Source organism: Typha angustifolia, chromosome 13, assembly GCF_048772165.1.
Source record: "Typha angustifolia cultivar Huaian chromosome 13, ASM4877216v1, whole genome shotgun sequence".
Classification (NCBI taxonomy): Eukaryota; Viridiplantae; Streptophyta; class Magnoliopsida; order Poales; family Typhaceae; genus Typha; species Typha angustifolia.
Genome location: NC_133251.1, coordinates 567149 through 591300, shown reverse-complemented (window position 1 = coordinate 591300; position 24152 = coordinate 567149). Strand labels below are relative to the sequence as shown.

The following is a 24152-nucleotide window of genomic DNA, read 5'->3' as shown; positions in this document are numbered from 1 at the left end:
GTCATACAGCTGAGATTCACAAAAGAAAGAAAGAAAGAAAGAAAGAACAAAGGATTTCCTGAACGAAAAAATACTTGACACTATATTCATTACTTTGATGCCTACTTGAACAATTTGGGGATAAATTAACAGAAGTACCTTTCACTTTGTTATAAAGATAGCACAAGTACTATTCGTGTATGAAGAAATATACGTAGATATCAAAGTGCATAATCGTACATGACGCATTTTTGAGGGAATATATCAGAAAAGGATATTAAAAAAAGAGCTTCTTTTCCGTCTAACGTGAAAGGGAGACGGAAAATTCGAAAGCATTCTTCCTTCGTCTCTCTCTATCCTCTCTTCTTTGTCTAGTCACAGCTATGAGCGGCGGAGCGAAGGCAGAGGACTGCGAATCCCTAGACGCTGTCCGGTCGGTGGTGCTTATGCCCTCGGAAACCCTCGATGAGGAGCGTTTCCCTAGAATCAACGGCTACGATTTCAACCGAGGGATCGACCTCGTGGACCTCCTCGCTTCCATGGCATCCACTGGATTCCAAGCCTCCAACCTTGGAGATGCCATCGCCGTCGTCAACCAAATGGTGGGCATCCTTCTACTCTATTTCCATTAGAGAAAAAAAAACGATCTTTTGACATCATAAATTTTTCCAAGTTGGAATCTTTTTCCTCCTGGTGTTTGCTAAATTGCTTTTCTTGTAATTATTTCTGATAAAGTTTGCATCTTCTATTCGGTTCCAACTTGAAGTTAGACTGGAGGTTGTCGCATGAGAAGCCAAGTGAAGATTGCGAGGAAGCGGAGCTCGATCCTGTCTATAGAGAATCCGTCAAGTGCAAGATTTTTCTTGGGTTCACATCAAATCTTATATCTTCTGGTATTCGAGATATAATTCGATTTCTTGTTGAGCATCGAATGGTGAGTAGTGTGATGTTTACTCGGTTTCTTCAGTCTGAACATAGTTTATAATGTTCTAAATTTCTCAAGAAGGTTGGGACTCCTATTTAAGTCCTTGCCGTAAACTTGCTTGCTTAAGTACTCATGGTTGCTCAAAAGCTACTAATTTGGCAGCTTCAAGTTACTTTGTTAGATTTAGGCGATGTAGCATGAAGGATGTTTAAATAGGAACAACATGGTTTGTGTAGGTGGATGTGTTAGTAACAACAGCTGGTGGCATAGAAGAGGATCTTATCAAATGCCTCGCACCAACATATAAAGGTGAATTTTCTCTCCCTGGAGTGTATTTACGTTCAAAAGGACTAAATCGAATTGGAAACCTGTTGGTGCCTAATGACAACTACTGCAAGTTTGAGAATTGGATTATGCCAATTCTTGACAAGATGTTACTTGAACAGTCTACGGAGGTAATCTCTAGCTTTCTTTAACAGTGCAATTTGCAGATTCCTCCACAGTATTTAATAGCCAGTCCTGTTATTCACATTCTAAAATGCAATAAGTGCTTTATCTGGAAACCTAAGCATGATATGATTTCTAAGGCTGTAAGCAGCAACCTCCAAAGATTTTTTTTGGTTATATGTTTTGAACTTTGTATATCATATTGCTATAATTTGCTGTTCTTTACTGTGTAATGACAACATTATTTTTCTCTATAGAATGTGATCTGGACACCATCAAAGGTGATCTCCCGGCTTGGCAAAGAAATAGACAACCAAAGTTCTTACCTCTACTGGGCATATAAGGTATTTATAATTTTATTGGCCAGCAGAAAATCTTGATTTAGAATTGTTATAAAATAAAGCAGGGCATGAGTATACCTATAAGCTATAAGAAATCTTCATATGTAATGTCATTTTCCTCTTTTCTTGCCACTTCCTTTACATGCTTGATGATCAGCTGGTTTAGTTACCATATTAACAAATTAAAGCTTGACTAGAACGACATCCCTGTCTTCTGTCCCGCGTTGACTGATGGATCTTTGGGTGACATGTTGTACTGCCATTCAGTACAAACTCCTGGTTTACTTATTGATATCGTACGAGGTACAATATATATCTCTCTTATTTACCTTGTCTTTTTATTTCTTCAGTTTTTAGCACATGCTTGTCATTGTACAGATATATGTGCGATGAATGGAGAAGCTATTCATGCCAGTCCAAGAAAAACTGGGATCATAATTCTCGGCGGGGGACTCCCAAAGCACCATATATGTAATGCCAATATGCTGCGGAATGGTGCAGATTATGCTGTTTATATCAATACAGCACAAGAATTTGATGGGAGCGATTCTGGAGCACAGCCTGATGAAGCGGTGTCATGGGGAAAAATAAAAGGTTCAGCAAAAGCCATTAAGGTATACCTTTTTAATCTACATCTCGTTTGTTACTCATCCTTCTTATTTTTGCATTAATCAAAGAGATGTCTTGGACGAGCTTATGTGGCATGTCTTGCCCAATCAGCTCCATTCTTCTTTTTCTTACATTAGTTCATAGGTCACAGCAAATCATTCTGAGGCATTTAAGTGGTCTGATCAGATACGGATATGATAACTTTGGATGGTCAAACTGACAGTCATTTGTATTATAAGTTTGACCTCCTTTTTAAAGGATCTTCCTTTGAAGAAATCTCACAGATGATTGGACCATTGTAAACTCTGTTATTTAGCTTAGCTAACTGATGCAACAGCAGAGAGTGCAGAGTTTTTTCTTCTCATGCAATCTGATAATACAATACAGATGGCTTGAAAATATATCTATACCAAATCCTTGTGTGTTTGCAGTGTTCTAAACATTTGTCTAATCATCCATTAGGAACCGCTTGGACCTTCCATTTCCGTTAAATAACCCAGCCTCCCCTGGCTCTTCCACTGTCTGGGCTCCCTTTCCTCCAAATGCTCCCCCCGTGTAGGCCATGCATCTTAACTTGCTAAAAAAATCAGCAGAAACAGAAGGTCCCTTTGATAAGTAGTCTGCTAAGTCTTACTTTGACTCTCGGAGAAGGGAAAGTCGGCAATATGGGATGACTTTCATGGCCCAGAATGAGATGAGGTGTAAACCAGAGCATTTGGTGGAGACTCAGATCTCTCAGTCTGAGCAGTGAGGCATTGGTAGTCAGCCTCCGTCGACAGCTATCAGAGTGAAGCTTTCAGTCCCCTTTTCTCATGATATTGAAGTGCGACGTAGGCATCATAATCCATTTTTCGAGTGGGAGATTGTGTCATGCCTGCTCCTACTGAATAGGATTTCTCCTAAGGAGCAAGCAAAAGCAGTAGTGGAGACAGAACAACACTAAGGTTGTTCAATAGCCAACTAGAGCTGGACGAACTAGAAGCAAACTGACAGCCTAAGCCTCACTTGAGGACTACCCTCTCTGAACAAGAGTTTGTCAGTGAATCAAAAATTTTTTTTTTTTCATAATGAAAAATGAATCCAAACGCATTCTCACTGCATGTTTAAGGCAAAAATGGAATCCTATAAGACATTAATGGATTTGAAGTTCAGTAGACATTTGAATGATCCAATGATTACTGTTATACTGTTAAGTAATTTTCACATTGCAATGATGTTTTATATTCCTTGTCAGTTTCGACATCCTTTGATTTCTTCTGTTTGCTAAAATGATCTGCTTCTCAAACAGGTCCATTGCGACGCAACCATTGCTTTTCCTCTACTGGTGGCTGCAACATTTGCGAAAAGATTGCGGAATAAGATTTGCACCAACTGACCCTGTATCTAGTATTAGTGTATACCATTAAATGTGAACGAGAAAATGATTGTCTTACCTTATTTAACCTGTTGAATCTATTTTGTATTTCTTGAGACGACAATCTCAATGACACTTTACTGCCGATTATTGGAAAGAACTGATTCTTCCTGTTGAATTTGCATTGTTACAATGAAGGATTTCGCAAATACTATTCTCTTTCTGCCTATCCTTTTAGTGGTATCATCATTGTGGGTGATCTTTATGCTTGCACCTAATGAGGAAGCATTTTGAAACAAAAATTCTTCATCTTCATGTAAATCTGAGAAATTGATTGAATTAAGCAGTATGGATAAAATACTTTGATGAGAACCAACAAGAGATTATATCTACATCTCATTTATCTTTATTTTATCTTCTTTTTATTTATTTATTGTTGTCCAGATGGTTTCCTTTTGTCCAGACTCCTTCCTTCCACCATACATTCATACAATTTATTTAATCAGTTGGGCAATGCGGAATCGATTCTATCAACTACTTGACTTTGAGAGAATAAAGATCACGCAGGAAAAAAAAATTACAACCAACAATGTTGAATGAATGTTGTCACTTTTCAATTGCTTAGAAATATTATGATGCTTTCATCCAAATAAAATAAAATAAAATATACTAAAAAGATTCATTATTTGACAATATGACCAATGTATTGGTGGTAATATGCAAAAATAACCCCTTATTTGGGTTTTTTTTTATTTTTTTTAATTCTTTTACTCCGCTTCCCTCGCTCCATCTGTTTAGAGATCATCTTCCCCCTTTTCCAACAATCTCTGGCTCCCGTTCTCGCGGTGGACTTCATGGCTCTCCAAACCCTAAACCCTCCAATCTCGTGGAAGCCCAAACAAGAGCTCATGCCAGAGGACCGGCATCTCCTCTGGCTCCCGCCGCGGCGGCTTCTCGGCCGAGCGGTGAGCCGCCGGGGAGGTTGCCGCGCCGCCGTCGGAAACGGAGGATTCGTGGGAGGTGAGGGTATCAAGGTGAGGACCAAGAAGGATGTAGACCTCGCGACGCTAGGAAATCTTTGCGTCGATATCGTGCTAAATGTCCCGAGCTTGCCGCCGTCGCAGCGCGACGAGAGGAAGGCTTACATGGACAGGTTGGCGGCTTCGTCCCCCGATAAGGTTGGTAAAAATATAATCTTTTGTGGGTTTTCGTATTATTTTGTATCTTATTTCGATCCTTTTTGTAGGAACGTTTAGTTTGTTATTAGTTGTTTTGGGTTATCAGTAGATGGCTGGTTCCTCTCCAGCTGGATGGGTCCTGTGGTAGTGAAATCTGGAATAATCAAATAATTTCTTTTCCAACTTGGGTATTGAGGATTGGTCAAAGTAACGTTAAAAGGATAAAGAATGTAGTTTTGAAAATAAGAGGTTTCGAATAGCTGGCTGTTTCAAGGGTCCTTCAATTCCTTTGAGTCTGGAAGTATCTACATGTTGCTTATCTGGGATGGGAGACAACCGGAAGGAGGATTGTGTGTTTACTGTACATTGTTTCAGTTAAAGTTGAATGCTATTGGATTTTATATCCAATGATTGAAACAGCTCTGCTTAGGTGAATCAATTCAATGAAGTAGGTTAGATTGTTCCACCTTGAGTAAAAGTTTCCCAAGTGAAAAGAAAAAAGTTATTTGCTTTGGTGCATCTGTCATAAAAATGCGCCTGGTCATGTTAGCATGACTGATTTAAGAATTGTTCGAATTGGTTACCCTGTGTAAATTGCCCTGATATAGCCCGAATGTGAAGATGTGCCACTTTAAAGACTTGACTGATGAGTCCTCAAGGGCTGCATCTGGATAAATTATTCCTTTATTGCGGGTGTTTGGTTCTATTTGATCAATCATGTCATCTTATTTGAATATTAAATATTCCAGATTTAAGTTTTCTAAGGAACCATCTTTGTCTATTTAATGCTTCATGTAAAGTTCTTCTGATTGTCATACCACATTCATTTCACCTTTTCTTTTTGTATGTAGAAATTCTGGGAAGCTGGCGGTAACTGTAACTTGGCGATTGCTGCAGCGAGGCTAGGGCTTTCTTGCATCACACTTGGTCATGTAGGGGAAGAAATATATGGGAATTTCCTCCTCAATGTGCTTCAAGACGAGAGCATTCGTATTGTTGGAATGAATGAAAATGCTGAGGCTACTGCTCCTAAGGATGCTTATGAAACACTTCTCTGCTGGGTCCTAGTGGACCCATTTCAAAAGCATGGGTTTTGCAGGTAAGTACTTTTAGAGAGCTATATTACACATTCTTTATCTGTTTCTTTCTGTTTCCTACTTTTGCAGTCAATAAATGTTAATCTTACTCTTCTTTTATGTGAAGTATTAATATCAGTTTATCATATTCGGTGATAACAGTCGTGCTGATTTTAGTGAAGATCCTGCATTTTATTGGATCAATAAACTATCAAGACGAGTCAAGATGGCCATTCAGCAATCCAAGATCCTTTTCTGCAATGGTTATTCATTCGATGAACTTTCCCCTGATGTAATCATCTCTGCACTTGATTGTGCCATTGATGCTGGAACAGCAACATTCTTTGATCCTGGTCCTCGTGGAAGAACACTTTCTCACGGGTCTCCTGGGCAACAAAGGGCACTTGAATCCTTCCTGAAGTACAGTGATGTTCTTCTTTTAACTTCAGAAGAGGTTTGCTCATAAACCTTCTATTACTTGGATGCGGTTCCTTTCTAGTAGGTTATGCTTTATCATTATATTTTAAACAGAAATATGATTTATGTGATATCATCTAAAATAATAATAATAATAATAATAATGAAACAAGGATTGCCAGTGTGTACTTCTGGATATAGTCTTGTATCAATGATTGTGCCAATGATGGCTAACAGTACGCATGGCATGTGCTGCAGCAGACGGTGTGCTAATTAATAAAGCATTAGCCAAGGAATGTGCCACAAGAAGTGACAGCTTTGTTGGGACCAAGTTATCTGAATTACAATTTGGTTTTGTAAAAGGTTTGGTGATGACAGAACATTGTTTCTACGGTTCAGTGATGCAAAAATGTCATGACCTGAAAGTTATAACTCTGTTAATGGATACCTTGGATGAAAGTAGTTTTAGATAAACTGAGATTTGCCACTTCAAGTAAGATTCTTTTGAATACTAGGCTTCTGGGTCCTATATCCAGCAATGGCATTAATGCTACATACATCTTGCCCTCTTTAAAGCTTGCATTAGTTGTAGCCTCCTGCACTAGATGCCCATTCCAGATCCTCAATCTGACTGCTTTTCAAGAATCAAATGCTTGTTTATCTATTAAGATAGAAGGATTTATTTTTATATTCTCTTCATTGTCATACTTCTCTTCGTGCACCAGGCGACTACCATATTACTAGAAGTAAGAAAATTCTATTTATGATGTGCAATTGACATTCATTTCCTGTAGATGCTAAAATGTTGCTTCCATTAGCCTGTTGCGATTTCATAACATATGCAGTACTAACTCTGGTGAATTTATCTTTGTATTTGTTGTCCTTAGAGATGGAAGCTGAAATTTGTTTGTGACACTAGTTCTGCTACACTCTAGTTGATACCTTAAGTTGAAATTTCTCTCCTATATTTGAATGAGTTTTTCACCCATACTGGTTATTTAATGATGTACCAGGCTCTGTCACTAACAGGGATTGCAAACCCGATTCTAGCAGGACAGGAATTACTGAGAAAAGGTGTTCGCACAAAGTGGGTAGTAATTAAAATGGGTTCAAAAGGATCGGTGCTGATAGACAAATCCATTATCTCATGTGCACCTGCATTTAAGGTATCACGCATCTAGTTTTGAACTTTTGATGTCCTCTTCCTTTATGCGAGCTAAATCACTGGGGAAAAGCTTTGCAACTGGTTTTTCTCCAGTAGTATTACTTGTAAGTTGTAATTGCATTTTGTCTTGTTCATGATGGATACTTACGACCTGCTAGTATATGCTATTGCCGGTGAATTTTATATGTGCTACTGCTTGTCCATATGAAATACTCTTATGAAAAGCGCTGACTAGGATTCTGGATTGTCATCAGGTGAATGTTGTTGACACTGTTGGATGTGGAGATAGTTTCACAGCTGCGATTGCTTTTGGTTACCTTCATAACATGCCTGCAGTCAATACATTGGTGCTTGCAAATGCAGTGGGTGCTGCGACTGCCACTGGTTGCGGAGCTGGCAGAAATGTTGCTCATTTGGAAAAAGTCTTAGAATTATTGAAGCGATCACATCTCAATGAGGATGATAATTTGTGGAGTGATTTGCTTGAGGGAAATTCTCTGGACTCTCAAGTTCTACTTCTTAGCAAAACATCCATGAGTAGGAGTGATCGTCTTGTCCGTATACCTACAAGTGATGTAGTTTCTGAACTTCTACACATGTTTGAAGCAGCATGCGAAAGAAGTGTACTGCAGACTTAACCATAGAGTGGTAAATGATCATTCTTGGAGGATATTGGTGGTCGTACTCACATTTGTTATACGGATGTTTTGCCCTTTTCTTTAATGATTGCTGGGCCTCACCGGAAAATAAAATCTTATTTAGAGATCTCTAAAGGTCATTCAGGTGTTGTACAAAGTTTTATTCTATTTATTAACTGATAGACAATTCTGTCATCTGATTTTTGGCATTACATCAAACTATTGTATTGACTTGGCAGCAATCGAGGTAGCAATCGAGGTGTTTAAGCACATGATATGCATAGTTCCTTTCCCCTTCTTCTCTAATGCTTCTTTCTGGGCTCTAATTCTTTTTCCAATATTGAAAAGAAAACTATAGGTTGGTGATTAGTTCAGGTAAGAAATACTTTAGTCAAAAGTACTTGGTGGCACGTACTGGTCAATCAATTGTACTTCTTGTGCAGGATTTATATGGCATGTAGGCCCTTTAAAGTCCAAATGACCAAATGATGGCTCAAGTAAATTACTGTGGTGAAATATTTTAATAATTGGTCTGTTGAAGAAGTATCCTCCTACAAACCTTTTCACACTTACTCCTTGGAAGATATGAGCCAAGGCCTAGTCAAAAGTTTGGAAGCAAGACGAAACGGAGCATTCTTTGCCTTCATCTATGAGTGATTTCATGTGGCCTTTTCTTAGCTTATCATCTCTCTTTGTGGCCATTTTCCTTGAGCATTCTGCAACTGTGTTAGTCATCAAGTCAGAGCTTTATGCCATATCCCTTTGACTCCAATATATTATGTGGTCACCCTTTGCCATGTTACTCAAGAAGAAACATAGAGGTAGAAACTACTCAGGTTTAATTTAATATGTCAACTTTATAAATTGCCTAAAAGTCTCCATTGATCATTCTCATCAATAGTCTAAGTGATGATGATTGTATTAATCGAGATGTTAAATTCAGCAAGGTGAACTTCTTGTTTCAGGTGCAAGTATGCCAAGTGAAAGCAAATGCATTGCTGAAGAAGACTAAAGTAGGCAATCAATACTGTGCAGAAATAGTAAGACAATCTTGCAGTTGCTGGTGCATCAATTCCACCTAACACTGTCACCAAAGTATATTGTCTCTGTTACTATTTTTTCCACACAACCTTTTCGTAATCAAAGTATTTAATGATGTAGATGAAGAAGCCCAAACTTTTACAATGGTCCCATTGCTTAGAGATGAGATCCAACACATGAGAGTGATGTTATATGAATTCTTTGAGAAAGAAAACCACATCATGCTGTGCTACCCTAAAATGATGCTTTTCATTTCAGTATAGAGATATGGTAGGAAAATAAAATTTGAAAAAAAAAAGGAACTGAAGCTAAAGAAAGCATCTTATGTGCAATCTTGACAGTTGTACATCACAGTGAAGAAAATTTTATACTTAACCTCAAAAAAAATAAGTGTCTTTCTACTCTTTGTTTACACGAAAATTTGACCTCCCATTAGTCAAAATAATTGCTGAAGGAATGAAGGTATTGACTATATCTGAACATCAGATCCTCAAAAACAAAACAAAACAAAACAAAATATATGATCTGTATATAATAAAATCTATGATACTAAGAGACGTAACACTTGGTATAAGAGAAATACTTACTTGCAAACAAGAAGAAGATTTTGATCCACTGTGAAGGGGCGACTTGTTCTGATCTCCATGGAGAATACTCTGATGAAGTTTCCATGAGTTAGGAGGAATGAAGCCTGGTCCGAAGTCATTCTCTTTGAAGAGGAAAGAATTTTTAATTGCGCGAATGGCTTCGAACCAGATGACATTCCCCTTAACTATCATGGGAGAGTAGAAGAGGGTTTGGAGCTAATACAGCACTAGACCATGCAATAGTTTTACATGGAACTTTATATACGTGAAGGCTGGAACAAAATGACTTTTGAGTAAACTAACTTTCAATAATGGAGTTCCACACTTTTGAGTAACTACCTCATTTTCTAATCCAAGTTTGGCTAATCCAAGGAAAGGTTGAGATATGAACACCCAACTGAGATTAATATGTAGCACATAACTTTTTGCCATGATTAATCTAAGCATTTACTCCAAAAGAAGAACTAAGATGCTCTCTTAGGTCAACCATGAAGTTAATTTGGGCTGCGGCGAAGTGTATATTTTGGTAGAATACTTGACGTAACACAAGTTCTTTAATGGGGAATTTATTTGTGAGAATGGATATGATGATATTCTTGGTTATGATTAACATCATCAATCAAAGTTATTCGTTATGTTGTGAGCTAATGTAGGATCTATCTGAATTGAGTGTTATTCCCAAGCAAAGGATTTCTCTTTTGCTCCCCACTTCTAAAAAGGGGAGGGGGAGATTGAGGGAAGGAGAACCTTCATCAAATGGAGCATAAGCCAAGTGGAGATTCCAAGCTTAAGAGCCAAGCAATTAGAAGCTGTAGTACTTCCATGGATCTTTGTGATGGTAATAAAGAAGGAAGACAAGAAGTGATGAGAAAAGATGAGAGAGATTCCACAGAGTCAATGGATAAATTCTATAGAAAAGCAATTGGTGCATCCCCTTGTTAACATTAACAAGTAAAAGGATATCAGATGTTGCAATCGAATGCTTAGATAGAGATAGAGCAACTGTCTGAGGATAGCTGCCAACTCTGGACTCTTATTATGTCTCTTCTCTTCTCTAAATAATACAAAAAAGAAATAATAAAAAGAAAGGATCTTCCAAGATATAAGAGAACTCTGGACTCTGAATTCTTAAGGCCATGTTTACTTTGAGTTTAGTTAAGTAACTAAATATTTTTTTATAATTCTTTTCATATCTAATTAAGTTTACTTCTAAAATATTAAGATAAAAAAATGAGATCAACTAATCAAATTCAAGAGCATAAGGGTAGGATAATGACCTTCCCCATTAAGAAGAGAGAGTGAATAAGAGATTTATTAATCTTCGATACTAACACCATGAGACTTCAACTGCAGGCTAGAAAGGCTAAAGTGGAGTAATCTAATAATCTTCTCTCTTCGGTTGATTAATTTTAAAGCTAAATTAATGCGTTTGGTGAGAGAGGAAAGATCAAGGCTTTTGGCACTTGTCAGTAAGTTCCAGCTTCTAATCGTTCCAAATAAATATCAGTTGGTAAGAGCTATCATGTGACGATTCTTTCTTAGTATGCGTTTGTGTTCTTCATACAGACCTTTGTTGTTACGGATAAAACTCTCTTTCCTCTAATAGAATATAAACTATACAAAATGAAATTGATGTTTCATTAAGATCAGATGCCAATCAGTGTACAACAAAATGCCCTAAAACTTGTCACAGCTAACGTTACTAACTCATATTTCCAGGAAAAAAAAATATATAATTGGTTAATTTGCTGGTCGAAATCAGTAAAAGAAAAAATAGAAAAAACTAATGCTACTCAAGATAACTCAGGCTATTTGTTCCACAAAGAACATCATATTAGTTCCAGTAAACTAGGGCGAGATGATTATGTTCAGTCACAGACTCCTGTATGAACTTAAACATGTACAACACCATCATACAACACACACACACATCCTGGAAAATGTCCTCACAAAGAAAAAACCAGCACATTCGACAACTGACGGACCTGTGATGTGAGATGAAAATAAATAAAAACTACGAGAAATCACGCACGAGTGACTCAAGAGTTGAAACCTAAGATTGCACCGCAACATTGACAATACTTGGACCGGATACCTTGTGAGTGAGGCCCTTAGAAGTATTTGAAGCAGTGAACATTTTATGCTCTCGATCTTTTAAAATTGCATTATCGTTCTTCGAGCCATTCTGCAGCTTATTACTGCCTTCTTTGAAACTGCCCAGGCTGTGGCGATTGACCCCACCACCTACTCGGGCATGGTCATTTGCTTGGGATTGTTTAGTTGCATCACTACAGCTCTTTCTACGACCAAGCTTCGGTGATTTGGCACGAGTCGTCGGAAGCTTTGAGAAAAAACACACAATAGAATTAGTAAAGACATCTCCTGCCTTGAAGCAAATTAAATTCTAGGTGGATAACTCATCAGAGAGATCATATCTAGTTTGGAGAGTGTTAATGCAGAGCTTGCAAACCACATGAAAGATTGTCGTCTGAATCAACTATTCTAAGTTTCAGGTTGATATCAAACAAGCACGTCAGTTCTTTGTGAAAGAACAAGTGATCTATTCAAAGCCAAATTTGCAACAAGTTCTGCATTGAAAATGTGTGTTATTATTAGCATTCTCCCAGGAGATTCCTATTATTAGCAATAGATTGAGTTCAGGTTGGATCAAGTAAGATCTGAAACAGATAATACTTGGGTACCCTAGATCAGATCCTAATTCTAGCCAAGCTGAGAAATCAGGTGGGTTTAGATACAGACAGTATCAGCTGAGGCACTTGAATCAAATCAAATCTGTAGCTGAGCATAGCAAAAGTTTTTTTTTCTTTTTTGTTATATAACAAAATTATGAAAACAAGGAACTAACATAATAAGGGTCACACGTGACTTTAGTAGCAAGACAGAGGGAGAGGTCATGTGCAAAAAAAGGACAATAGAATAAAATTTAGGAAAACATTAAAATTGTCAATGCTAGGTTTAATAATGAAACTTAAAGAGGTTTAATACTTGATTCAAGATAATCGCTGTAAAGTTTATTCAGTGGTAAAAGAAAGTAAGAGGTAGATGGAAGTACACAGATCTGAATTATTTAACACCTTAAAGCAGTTCTAAGCCGCAAACTAGGCCCATTGTGAAACATGGCTCTTGTTCTCTGAAGAAACAGGAGGATTTTGACAAATCAAGCACAAGAATTGATAAAACATCAAATTCCTCTAGCAACTTCATAATTAGGTTATTACATAAACAAGTTGATGGACAATGAATAAGCTTAAAAACAATCAAAAATCTGGTCTCATAAGAACCAGGGTAATGAAACCCATATTATCACATATGCAACATTGTATGTAACAAACATGAAAAACCATTAATATCTTCATTTTGTTTCCTTTACCTTTTTGAGCTCAACCTTAGGAGGAGGCCCCTCATGGTAGAAACTCGGCATAGGTGTAGCTTTGAATGTCAGACTCTTCCTAAGTTGCTTAAGAGCGGCCTCTCTTTCTTCCTGAGGAAATAAGAAGAAAGCTTAATTTCGCATTTTTGAACCACGAAACCTTGGCCCAAAGGAACAGATATTGACAGTAAGTAGAGTTACATCGAGTTTGGGTAGTCAATAAAGAAGAAAAATCTCCACTAAATTGGATTTCTAGTAGTGTGGTTGATCCAACAAGAAAAAGGTATAGATTGTGCTGAAAAATATATCTGAAGGATACTCATAAATATCAATAAGAAAGGCTTGTTACTTTTTACCGAGCAAGCTCAAGACTTAATCAGAGACTCTTTGCTCTCTCAGCAAAAGGAGGGACAAAAAAGAGGACAAATTGACTTAGCCTGTGGTCACTGAACCTCAAGGCACCATTCGAGAACCTATTTGTCATTTATAATCTCTAACCTTTTCAAATTTAAAGCCAATAGTTGGTTCCTGATTGAACCTGAATAACTTAGTAATGAGATTAAGTGTAATCCATCTAATACTACCCTATATGGACTATATATGTACAGTATAATGGATAGAAGAGAAGTTAGTTTGGAAGGCTGCAATCAAGTATTCCAAGGGACAATGCCATAAATACATATAAAGTAATTCACATGATATATGTTTGTATACATATTATATATATACATGTATATATTTGGCATTCTTAGGCCTACATGAAGCACTCGTTGCAAAGAAAACAAGACATCATTAAAATTTCCTGAAAAATAGTTATTAATGGTAAATTTCCATTCTATCACACACCAAAGCTGTTAAGAATGTAAACAACATCAAGTTATTAACTTTTACATATTAATTTCTGTAGGACTCTTCTAAATTCAAATATAAGTTGTGATAAATACTTGACTTAGCACTTACTAACAATTAACAATAATGGTTGAAACATCCTCAAGTTCCTAGTGCAGCAAAAGAAGGGCATACCTTTGATCTAGCTTCATACTGGCTTTTCTCTGCTTCTAAAGCTTGGTGCTTCTCTTCCAACTTCATGTAAAACTGAGCCAAAGAGAAGGGGAAGACAATAAGATACATTCTCTCAGCAAATGCTTCAAACTTTCCAATGTGAGCTAGAGAGAAGGTAGTGAAGGTACCTCCCTACGCTTCTCTGCACGTTCTGTGCACTTGAAAACAGGGGCAGATCCCAGTGTAATCCTGCTTTTAGATGGTCTTGCCGATGTTGCAGTTCTACTATTTGTTCAGGATAATCAAGCCAGCCTCTATTAAAAGGGAAATATGGCCATCTTATAGAAATAAGACCAATATAAGTTAAAAGGATACGATGAGGCAATTGAAGAAGCATCATCTTCATCTGGATGCTTTATATTGTCTGGTTGCAGAGGCTTCCTTGAGGTGAGAATTGTGCTAATCTGGCATATGTTTTAAAGAGATATATTGCAAAGACATGTCTTTGAGTAAGCTAGCAAATGATACACATCTATATATTTAAGCAAAAGTGCCACCATGTCCTACAGAAGTTGAAAAATAAGAAAAGCATATGCTAAGAGTAGTGCCCTAAGAAACTGAGAAATGCTTAGAATGAAGACTACTCTGACAATGCCAGTATGCCACAGCAGGAACACGATGAGTAACACTAATTGGCCCATTCTTGACATATGCTGGTTCTACTCACTCAAGTGCTCACAACAGATTAACAAGCCAAGAGGCTTTAGCATAAAAGGAACTCTATCTATTGCAAAATAAATTTTGGGAAGTTGATCTTTTAAAAATAAAGCAAACATTAGGTATGGATGATAGGATGAGCAAATGGCATGTTATCTAAAGGCAAGCAAGACATACACAATTTGAACTAGAAAATAAATTCTTTGTATCCATTTTCCACGATCACTTTGAATTTCCTGTATGAGTAAGAAAAATGCTTCAATGATCAAAGGTTATCATGGGTGACCGGAGGACAACATGGAGAAATACATCCACTTGTTTAGACAAATCAAGAAAAAAGTATAAAACATAAAGGGGCTTAATCAAAACAGAAATACGGGAAAAAATTATGAATGGCACTTCAAAACAGCAGCACACCGCAAATCTGTCAAGAATAGAGAAGTTGCCCAAAAGGATAATCGAGAAAGGAGAAAATAGAAATAGCATTATATGATCTCATTTTAACTTCAGAAAGGGGGAAGGGAAATGTTCTGTTTACTAAAGAATGGGTAAGAAAACGGAATTACCTGAGTCTTCTTCATCAGATTTACAGAGTCCAAATTGTTCACCTTGACATAAGTGTTCCCATTATCAGTAGCACAAGAAATAGAGTGGTCCCCACCAGATGCAAGCTTGTCAGTTGCATGAGGAGATAATTGTGAAACGATGTTGTTTGTACGTCCAACATTTGCTGAATTTAAGTTCACTTTCATGGGAGAAACTGAGCTTTTCTTATTTGATGGCTTTTGCACATCAAGATTCAGTTTTTCCTTCTCTGATGTGTCAGTACCTAAATTAAGGTTCTCAAGAGAAGGTACTTGCTCTTTCAGACCATTTTCATTTTGACAAACAGAGGGGACCTTGATAGAGCAGTCCACCATGCATTCCATACCTAGACAGACAAGAGGATCAGGCATGACTTCTCTAGTTTCTGATTCAGAAAGCTCCAAAGATTTAGAACCACAATCATCAGGTTGTTCCCCATTGGCAGTTGAGACAATAACAAAGTCTGATTCCTCATTGGAACGCATGTCCACAACTTCTTCTCCCATATCACTGCAAGAGAATACAAGAAATATCTAAATTTGATACCTAAATAATGTTATTCTGCAACATTACCTTACTGGTTAAATTTGATACCTAAATAACCACAAGCACTACCAAAGATAGATGATATAATAACAGCACAGAGTTTCTTCATTATAATATGCATAGCAATGACAAAAAGTTACCTAAGTTGCAAAATTTATTCCAAACTGAGAGCATGTTACTTGAATTAGTCAATCAGCTACCAGCAAGCATATTAGATCCCACAATAAAACAAGCAGAATTGATGATCCTATATTAAGTTTCATCGCAGAAAATACAGGGTGGAAATAATATAGCTTAACTGGCATAGAGAAAAAGATAATTAGTGAAATAGCTCATAGATGCCTAACTATTGTGTTGTAAGAATGAAGCATCTGGAAGTTGGGTAAATTGAATCTGCAGCAAGGAGAGATTAAACTTCAAAAAGATCACATCTCCCAAAAAAATGATATTTATCTCTACTTATGCTTCTGTTTCAACAACAACAAAAAGTGCCCCACATACAGCATAGCACCTATGCAGGCACATATGCAATTCATGTTACATGCAGCTAAAATATGGTAAAAATTTAAGAGCATGCCAGAAAAAAAAATTAAAAAAAAAGGAAAGATAAAAGAATCAATAAGAAAACATAAATACAAAGAACGCATACAAGAAAAAGAACTTTTAATTATGAAATAAGAATAACTTAATGTGGATATAAAATTATTTACATATATAGTGTGGTGTAAAATTTCTTTTTTAGTAAGTCACAAACAATGCATGCCTAACCAACCTATAACAACCTAAGATTTACTTGTTCATCTTATCATGCCATTATCTTTGTACAGCTTATCCAAAGAGGTTTGTGCCACATAGATGGTAGATGGATGCATGCGTTACTTTTTAAAACACTACATAGAAGCAAAAAAAAAAGTCTATTACGTGGATTCTCACCAACACAGGACTGCCGTCCATACTAGTAACTACTCTCTTTCATATGAAATCCATGTGTTTATCCTCTGCGATTCTTTTTCTTCTTCTTAATTGTACATCCTCTACTTTTTTTCCCTTTTCCCTTTAATTTACTGCTGCGTTTTAGTTTCAACTGTAAATTTTACCTTAGTTTTGTCATAGTCAATCATTAAATCACTGTTAGAGAAAAGAACGATCAGGTCTAGAGTGAAAATATATGCAGAGTGAGTGGCAGAGACATATCTTTTTCATCTGTTGCAAAAAATGAAAAAAAATGAAAAGTGAAACAATTGCATGGTTGTGATATCAGGTGTCTCAGAAAGAACACTATTTCTACCGTTATAAAAATAAATAGACTACTTAAAAGTTTCAAAAAAAAGAAAAATCTCTCCCAAGGATATAAAATCCGCCAAGTTCCCACCAATCGTAAAAATAAAAATTAGTCGGATATTAATTTTCTCCGATTTTACTCTCTCGAATCGATTGAGCCACGAAATCGAACAGAATCCACAATTCGTTCCTAAAAAACCAGATCACATGTTCCTCTCCCACCTACTGATTCAAGATAAGTGGAAAAATAACTGGCATTCTTGATTCTTCCAATCGCAAACTACAGCTACGAAACAAACGACGAGATCAAGAAGGAAATGTAGAAGAACGAATCGAGAAACGGCGAAATAGAAGGCAATGGCGTAGATCTCTTACGCTCACGAGCTCCTCGATTGGCGCAGACGGCAGACCTCGAGCTGCTCTCTTTACCCCTCTTCTCTCTCTTTCACACACCCGTCGCTGTGTTGCTCCAGTGGCAATATTTATAGCTACCCTGCTCTAACGCCGTCACTTAACGGTGATATTTCGAATTCTAATGGCGTCAAGTAGGCCCTAGCAATGCTCCTCTTTTTCTTCTTTTTCTCGGGTTTTTTTGCAAATAACCGACCTTCATTTTAAATATATTACGAAAACATCCTCCCTTTACATATTAACAGATAGACGCCTCCTTTTACCTCCTTAATAATTCCATTCTATATTCAAACTATTCTATAGTTTTCAACATAAGAAGTGTTAGCACTGATAATAATCTAATTCAAACCGTCATAAATTCTAATCTAATAACATTACAGTGTTTGTTACAATTATTGTCTTGAGTAACAAAAAAATGTGTTAATTCTACCCCCAAAAAATATTTTATAATTTTTTTAATCCATAAAAATAGGTACCCTTCAGATCGAATGGCTAAAAAACTTTTATTACTTTATATATATATATATATATAATATTAAAATTTATATTAAACACATATTTAAATGTAAGAAAATAAATAGGTGGTTATTTGTAAGAAATCCTTCTTTATTTGTAAAAAAATTCACATATTTTCGGCACACGTATTTTATGAAGAAAAGGGGAGGATGTTATCTGTACCTAAAACATCCACCAATTAACTAACAACACTATTAGCTGATAACGGTGACCCCCCTAATCCCACCCACCGACTTCCTAATTAACGGATTAAGTTCCAGACCCAATAATGTTTCTGGTAAGACTTCATACTAAACCTCCATCCATATGCACTATTCTACACTACCAAAACTAAAGTAGTTCATACGATCTAATTATTATTATTATTATTGAGGACTTTATTATTCCTCACGAGTTCCTTCTGATATTTTAATTTGAGATCATGCATGTTGGATTAGAAGCCAACTCTTTTGTCTTCTTTCCTTCAACCCATTTTTGGTATGCGAGTTGCGTGATCGTTGCATCCAGTACGATTGTACGAAGCTTTCAATAATCACATATTCACATGATAAAAATGAAACTTATCATTAATGAATCTTAGCTTAAGGGAAAATAATTATTTTGGATTGTTTATAACGTACTACGTGGCAATGGCGACTTCTAAACGACAGAGCTAAACTCACTACCAGTATTTATGGGGAACATTGGTAACCCCAATGAAGAGGAAAAAATAAAATTCAAAGTGCTTTTGGACTTTTATTTGTATCATTAAATTACGCAAATATTCGATTTTTTTTAATTATATTTACAAAAAAGATATAGGTAAGGAAGGTTTGGCAGATATTTCCTTAAACATCAAGAGTTTGAGTTGCAAAATTATCCAAATCATAACGTCAATCACCAGATTGAGCTAGAATTTAAGTACGGATTTGGGTTTTGGTTTAAATAACATCAATTAAGACCGACCACCCTCATTGACCTTGCAATAAATCCAATCCATTAAGCCGGATTGCAAACTTATCTCTCCATTTATAGAGTAAAAATGACGGGCGGATAAACTTATCCGCGCCGACTCGGATAGGTGGTTGATAGATTTCCATCAGAGAGTACTTGTTCTTGACTCTATACCTACTACACTCAACTGTGGAAGCCTGGAAGGTATTGTATAGGTTTTCACGAGTTCTTTCATCCCCTTTGTGCGATGATCTAACTGATGGTCCCGGTTAGTAGTACTGTGGTTTAATCCTCTCACCTTGTTGGAATAAGACATTGCTTAGCATACTCCTAATTGGGATTCTATCAGGACAGCCTAAAAGGTGCAGTTCCCAGACCTTTCTTTCAGACAAGCAGAGGTGGAAATAAATTCCATTCTTTTTTTTCTGGTAGCTCCCTTCTCTTGACTCGGTCAATATAAATATAAATATATATATATATATATAAAAGGCTCTTCACCTAATATGTTTTGTGATTAGAGTAGTTTGCAATTGGAGGGAATGTCTGGATCTCAATAGACTTGGCAACCTCCTATTGAGGTAGATCTAATTTGATAGTCATGTCTATAAGAAATCTTTACACACAAAGTTTGAAAGGAGGATAACATGAGATTTTGAAAGATATATGCAAGGACAAATGCTATGGTGGCGATTGACACGAGCAAGAGTATTAATCCTAGGAAGGTGGCGGTGCACAAATTAGGTGCAGATGGACCCGAGTCCACCCAAATCATGCATAGTAGACGGTTATAATTATTGGATGCGTACAATGAATATAATAATATTTATTAGATCATCATCGATTTGACCTTCATTAAAATTAATTCGAGGTTGTGGGTATCGGTAGACAGAGTCAAATGCTCGGAGATTTGAGCTTATAGATCGGCAGGATAAGATATTAATAAATAATAATGGATAATTTATTATAATTTGTGCCGGTATTACTATTTCCTTTTTTCCTCTATTTTACGGTTTTACCTAAGAGGGAAATCATCGCGTCCGAATCTCGAAGCATCGAACCGCCGACGAGCGACCTCCTCGCATTGTATCCCATCCCATCGTCTTCCTCTCGTTTCCGTCTTTCTTACTTCTTCCTCCGATTTCTTTGCCAAAATAGCATGGCCGCTCGCCATAGCTGCCTTAAGTTAGAGCTCCCCGTGGAAGACCCCAAGGAGTTTAGCGTCGTCTTCGTCAAGGGCACGTGGCTTCCTTCCCGCTTTTCCCTCGCTATCACCGACGGCCTCGATGCCTGGATCTGCCAGGCGTCCGATGCCGAGGTCAAGATGCGGGCTGACCAATGGGACCAGCCCGTCGAGGAATACATAGCTCTCGCCGAGCGATACCTCGGATTCCAGCAGCCGGATTCCAAGTATGCGTTCGAGGATGCTGGAAATGGCCAGAGAAGGGTTAGCTCTTGTTGTTCAATGTTGACTTGCTTTCGAAAATGCCTTCTTTGATTTGATTTTTTACTTACTAAAGTTGTGAACTTGATCCGAATTTTGAAAGTGATCTGGATGATATTATCTGTTAGTTTATGAGTAACATTTTGTGCTGCAAGCTTGTCGTGGATTGTAAGAGAACTCAAGGAAACGATAGAGAGAGCCGCGTGAACGTGGATTATGAACTACGCTGCTGTGGTGAAGTCCTGTGATTGGGGAAAACTCTGTGCATTGTGAGTTGTGGACACCCACTAGATAGTGTATGGAGCATGAGTTAGAATTGGAGTGAAGAACAGTTATTAACTTAAAGAGAAGAGGATTAATTCGAATGATGGAGTCAATTTCTGTACCAGTTTCCTTGGTGGAAAATGCACATTGTAGGTGGAAAGAATTGAATATTTTGACAGGGATAATGACTGAGGGGTTATTCCGATAGGCCTATAATTTATTCATAATTCTGATAGGCATCTCGTTATTCCAATGAGAAAAGCAACACATTATCTGACTTTATAGCTTCTGAGCTAGCAAATAGATGGATGGCCCCCACTGCTAAAATTAGAATATAACTGTCCTTAATAACTATTAGGATGCATAAACAGTAATGCTTTGGTGATGAATATCTTTCACCCCACTACATACGGTACTTTACTATAAATCCAACCAAAAACTTGCCCTATCACAATATGCCGGCTTCTTGAGTTAAACTTGCAGCTTGGATACTTCGATCAGTCATACTATGAGAAGGAATTCTCGATCAACCTAGATAGTTGCATTTAACTATCCAACAAATGTTACACTGCACAGAAGTAGCAATAACCAAGTTAACTCATTTCATTGAGAACTTAAGATTCAAAAATACAGAATAGTTAGTTACTCTTGTTTTCAGTTGGTTTTGTAAATTCTGATGTCTTACAACTAACTTCATCACCTCGCTAGTAAGAAATTCTAGCATGTTCGTTATCTTTTCTTCTATACAAGTGAGATACTGATCTTGGTTGTAATATTTTGAAGTTATCATGGACATTTGAAAAACAAGGTACCAAGTTGGAGTGGCGTTGGAAATGCCAGCCATCACCTGATAGGAAGATAACTACAGCTGAAATCCTGGATTTCCTCATGGATGCAAATATATGCCTGAGTGTATGCCACTCTACTTTGCTGGTTCAGTATCATATAGATTAATTATCATTGTTATCATACATTTAATTTCTAATCGCTGGTTAAATAGAGTGTATTAGTTCATCTTCTAAGTGCTAATTTATGATATTTCTTCTTCAAAGCATTATAGAAGATGAATGATATATAAACACACACGGTTGTCTCATTATGATGTGGACAACAACACTGACAAATTATCTGAATTGCGAAACTTATTTCACAGTATTGTGTTTCTTTTCGTCAATACTGTGTTTATTAATGTGCAAAAAGAGTTGGTTCTAACTTTTGCTTCAGTAACTAACTTTTATACCTCTGCAGACCTTATTAATTTTTTCATCTTGATTTCAGGAAGAAGTTGTAAGGAAAACCCAATCCTTCAACAAATTAAAGGTAGAAGCTGAGAGGTGCTTACAACAAACTGAGAGATTTAACAGTGAGAAAGCCGAATTCGAATCTGCTGTGTATTCAAAGGTAGTAATTCTCTTGTTTTATGTATTTGCGGTTTTAGTCTAACTGAGGTTTTCTGAATTTATTTTCATACAGATTTTATAATTTTTTCATTTCTTCACTCTTTCTTCTTGTTTTCTTCCTGTGTCTCCTTACATTTATTTCTCTAATCATAAGGTTGTGATACCAGAAGGTAGATCCATACTCACCATTTCACTGTTTAAAAATGGTTTCAGGGGTTTTCTACTGTGGAAAGAGCTCGCTTGCTTTTCTATATCTGTGTTTATATTTTTCTGTTCTCTCCTTTGGATATTTTGTTACTTTCTCAATTTTCTAATTCGTGTGGTGTCCTAATTGTCTGATCTTTGATTAACAAACAGAAATATACATGTTTTGCTCATGGATTCAATAGGTGAAATAAATGTTGTACTATCATCTATTGTGATGGAAATTTTGTAGTCTGTACTGGCATCTCGTTGATCCTTAATGTCATTCACTGTTTATCCTCTTAAGACATTTTCAATTTGCCAACCGCAAATCCAAATGGCCTGCATTTGTTCATTCTGTCTTAACTCTGATAATATTGAGTTTATTGTGTTATTAATTTGCCTCGTCGTATTAGATAGTACTTTTCAAAGTTTTAGGTTTATGCCTTTATAAACATGCATGTCTGGAGTGGGCAATGGAATACCAAAACATACCTCGCGGATTTAGTGAGAATAGATGTGATACTTGATTTGATAGACAACCTAATTCGACATAGATCTAAATAGACAGAATGAGGTGGCCCTAAATAGTTCTTGCTAAAGGCTCAGTTATTGCTGGTAGTGCAGTTGTTCAGGCATGCATGGCATGCCAAACAGTTTATTGTAATGTCAGGTGAAAGGACCAAATGTCTATGTCTGTTAGTCCTGCACAAGAACAATGAAGATCAATCATTTTATATATGGACTACTTTCATCCTAATTGAATTCATCTCTTAACAAATTGATTCTTTGATGTTTTTGCGTATTTACATCAGTTGTGCTTGTAGTTTGTGGCAGTTTTGAACTCGAAGAAGGCCAAACTGAAAGAGCTGCGGGACCGTGTATCGAAGCTAGAATCTGCCGACAAAGCTCTAAAGGAGGAGGATGTATCGAGTGGTAAAACAGAGAGCTTTGACGAAGCAGCTGAGGAAGAAAACATAAAAGAGGAACCGATTGACGAAGAGGTCAATGATCTTCAGAGCGCTTCAGAGAAAGTCACCACCGCTCAAGCGAGAGGCCGAAAGAAAACACGCAGATAGTTTTACTGCATAATGACATCATAGTATCTGTACAATAACCTTCCTCGACCTCTTTGCATTTTTATAGAGGGATTTGTTTTCGATACCAACTCTCTTAGTTACAAGCTCACTTTGACTGACTTCTTCCTTAGTGGTTAATTTTGATGACATGTCATAGGGAAAATGTACAACATTCTTAGCTGTATATGCAAGGACAAGATCTTTCAATTTCTGCTGCTTTTTGCGGTGTATATTGATGTCAAATTCAATGCCAAGCTCATCTGGTGTAATTGTCCACTGAGTTGTCCTTGACAATATGTTCAAATATTTAGTTGTATCAATTGAAAGCAAACAGTGATCCGGTTATTGCGGATCAAAGCACACTCTGTTTGGATTGCGATACCAATAGGAAGATTGAAGAAGGCCAGTCCAGTTAGGAACTGGAAAGACTCCCATCTTTATTATGCAGCAAATATTAGGTTAAGAGTAAACTTCTATAGTCGTTGTATATATCAATGAAGCATACAACTAAGATGATAGGGGCCGGGCCGTTTGACTAAGTGTATCTAAAATAACTACATCTATATTTATAAAATATAATATAAAAAATATTTTTTAATTAGAATATAGAATCTATAAAATATTCTTTTCAACGGCCATGCAATAA

At 36.9% G+C, this 24152-nt stretch overlaps 4 protein-coding genes across 7 annotated transcripts; 3 read left to right on the top strand and 1 right to left on the bottom strand.

Moving 5' to 3' along the window:
* The first annotated feature begins 263 nt into the window (after positions 1-263).
* LOC140774769 (deoxyhypusine synthase-like) lies at positions 264-3882 on the top strand. Of its 2 annotated transcripts, none has more exons than XM_073117872.1 (7): positions 264-581; positions 746-913; positions 1141-1359; positions 1609-1695; positions 1890-1995; positions 2071-2306; positions 3590-3882. In XM_073117872.1, the coding sequence occupies exons 1-7, from the start codon at positions 363-365 to the stop codon at positions 3674-3676; spliced, it is 1122 nt and encodes a 373-aa protein (XP_072973973.1). In that variant the 5' UTR covers positions 264-362; the 3' UTR covers positions 3677-3882. The 2 variants fall into 2 exon arrangements, with proteins under 2 accessions (XP_072973973.1, XP_072973974.1); XM_073117873.1 differs by having other exon boundaries at positions 440-581; positions 750-913.
* Positions 3883-4346: 464 nt separating this feature from the next.
* Positions 4347-8410, top strand: LOC140772793 (probable fructokinase-4). The gene is made up of 5 exons (XM_073114984.1): positions 4347-4833; positions 5685-5932; positions 6072-6363; positions 7340-7492; positions 7746-8410. The coding sequence occupies exons 1-5, from the start codon at positions 4510-4512 to the stop codon at positions 8127-8129; spliced, it is 1401 nt and encodes a 466-aa protein (XP_072971085.1). The 5' UTR covers positions 4347-4509; the 3' UTR covers positions 8130-8410.
* A 3158-nt stretch (positions 8411-11568) lies between these two features.
* Positions 11569-17794, bottom strand: LOC140774847 (uncharacterized). 2 transcript variants are annotated; one of them, XM_073117994.1, is made up of 7 exons: positions 17655-17794; positions 15434-15962; positions 14526-14614; positions 14339-14435; positions 14172-14243; positions 13149-13259; positions 11569-12098 (listed from the first exon to the last, which is right to left on the bottom strand). In XM_073117994.1, exons 2-7 carry the CDS (start codon positions 15956-15958, stop codon positions 11811-11813), a joined length of 1182 nt encoding a protein of 393 aa, XP_072974095.1. In that variant the 5' UTR covers positions 15959-15962; positions 17655-17794; the 3' UTR covers positions 11569-11810. The 2 variants fall into 2 exon arrangements, with proteins under 2 accessions (XP_072974095.1, XP_072974096.1); XM_073117995.1 differs by having other exon boundaries at positions 14339-14432.
* A 2362-nt stretch (positions 17795-20156) lies between these two features.
* Positions 20157-23827, top strand: LOC140773904 (DNA repair protein XRCC4). Of its 2 annotated transcripts, XM_073116684.1 has the most exons (4): positions 20159-20583; positions 21628-21756; positions 22123-22245; positions 23255-23823. In XM_073116684.1, the coding sequence occupies exons 1-4, from the start codon at positions 20296-20298 to the stop codon at positions 23504-23506; spliced, it is 792 nt and encodes a 263-aa protein (XP_072972785.1). In that variant the 5' UTR covers positions 20159-20295; the 3' UTR covers positions 23507-23823. The 2 variants fall into 2 exon arrangements, with proteins under 2 accessions (XP_072972786.1, XP_072972785.1); XM_073116685.1 differs by lacking the exon at positions 21628-21756 and having other exon boundaries at positions 20157-20583; positions 23255-23827.
* The last annotated feature ends 325 nt before the right edge of the window (positions 23828-24152 follow it).

What these genes read in the sequence shown, in the direction of transcription:
- LOC140774769 (XM_073117872.1), top strand. Translation starts at nt 363, where the DNA reads ATGAGCGGCGGAGCGAAGGCAGAGGACTGCGAATCCCTAGACGCTGTC. An exon ending in TTCTTGTTGAGCATCGAATG is followed by an intron (nt 914 to 1,140) that starts GTGAGTAGTGTG and finishes TGGTTTGTGTAG; the next exon opens with GTGGATGTGTTAGTAACAAC. An exon ending in ACTTATTGATATCGTACGAG is followed by an intron (nt 1,996 to 2,070) that starts GTACAATATATA and finishes GTCATTGTACAG; the next exon opens with ATATATGTGCGATGAATGGA.
- LOC140774847 (XM_073117994.1), bottom strand. Translation starts at nt 15,958, where the DNA reads ATGGGAGAAGAAGTTGTGGACATGCGTTCCAATGAGGAATCAGACTTT. An exon ending in AGTATGAAGCTAGATCAAAG is followed by an intron (nt 13,260 to 14,171) that starts GTATGCCCTTCT and finishes TTATTTCCTCAG; the next exon opens with GAAGAAAGAGAGGCCGCTCT. An exon ending in CTAAGGTTGAGCTCAAAAAG is followed by an intron (nt 12,099 to 13,148) that starts GTAAAGGAAACA and finishes TTTTTCTCAAAG; the next exon opens with CTTCCGACGACTCGTGCCAA.
- LOC140772793 (XM_073114984.1), top strand. Translation starts at nt 4,510, where the DNA reads ATGGCTCTCCAAACCCTAAACCCTCCAATCTCGTGGAAGCCCAAACAA. An exon ending in CGGCTTCGTCCCCCGATAAG is followed by an intron (nt 4,834 to 5,684) that starts GTTGGTAAAAAT and finishes TTTTGTATGTAG; the next exon opens with AAATTCTGGGAAGCTGGCGG. An exon ending in CAAAAGCATGGGTTTTGCAG is followed by an intron (nt 5,933 to 6,071) that starts GTAAGTACTTTT and finishes CGGTGATAACAG; the next exon opens with TCGTGCTGATTTTAGTGAAG.
- LOC140773904 (XM_073116684.1), top strand. Translation starts at nt 20,296, where the DNA reads ATGGCCGCTCGCCATAGCTGCCTTAAGTTAGAGCTCCCCGTGGAAGAC. An exon ending in CTGGAAATGGCCAGAGAAGG is followed by an intron (nt 20,584 to 21,627) that starts GTTAGCTCTTGT and finishes AATATTTTGAAG; the next exon opens with TTATCATGGACATTTGAAAA. An exon ending in AATCTGCTGTGTATTCAAAG is followed by an intron (nt 22,246 to 23,254) that starts GTAGTAATTCTC and finishes TTGTGCTTGTAG; the next exon opens with TTTGTGGCAGTTTTGAACTC.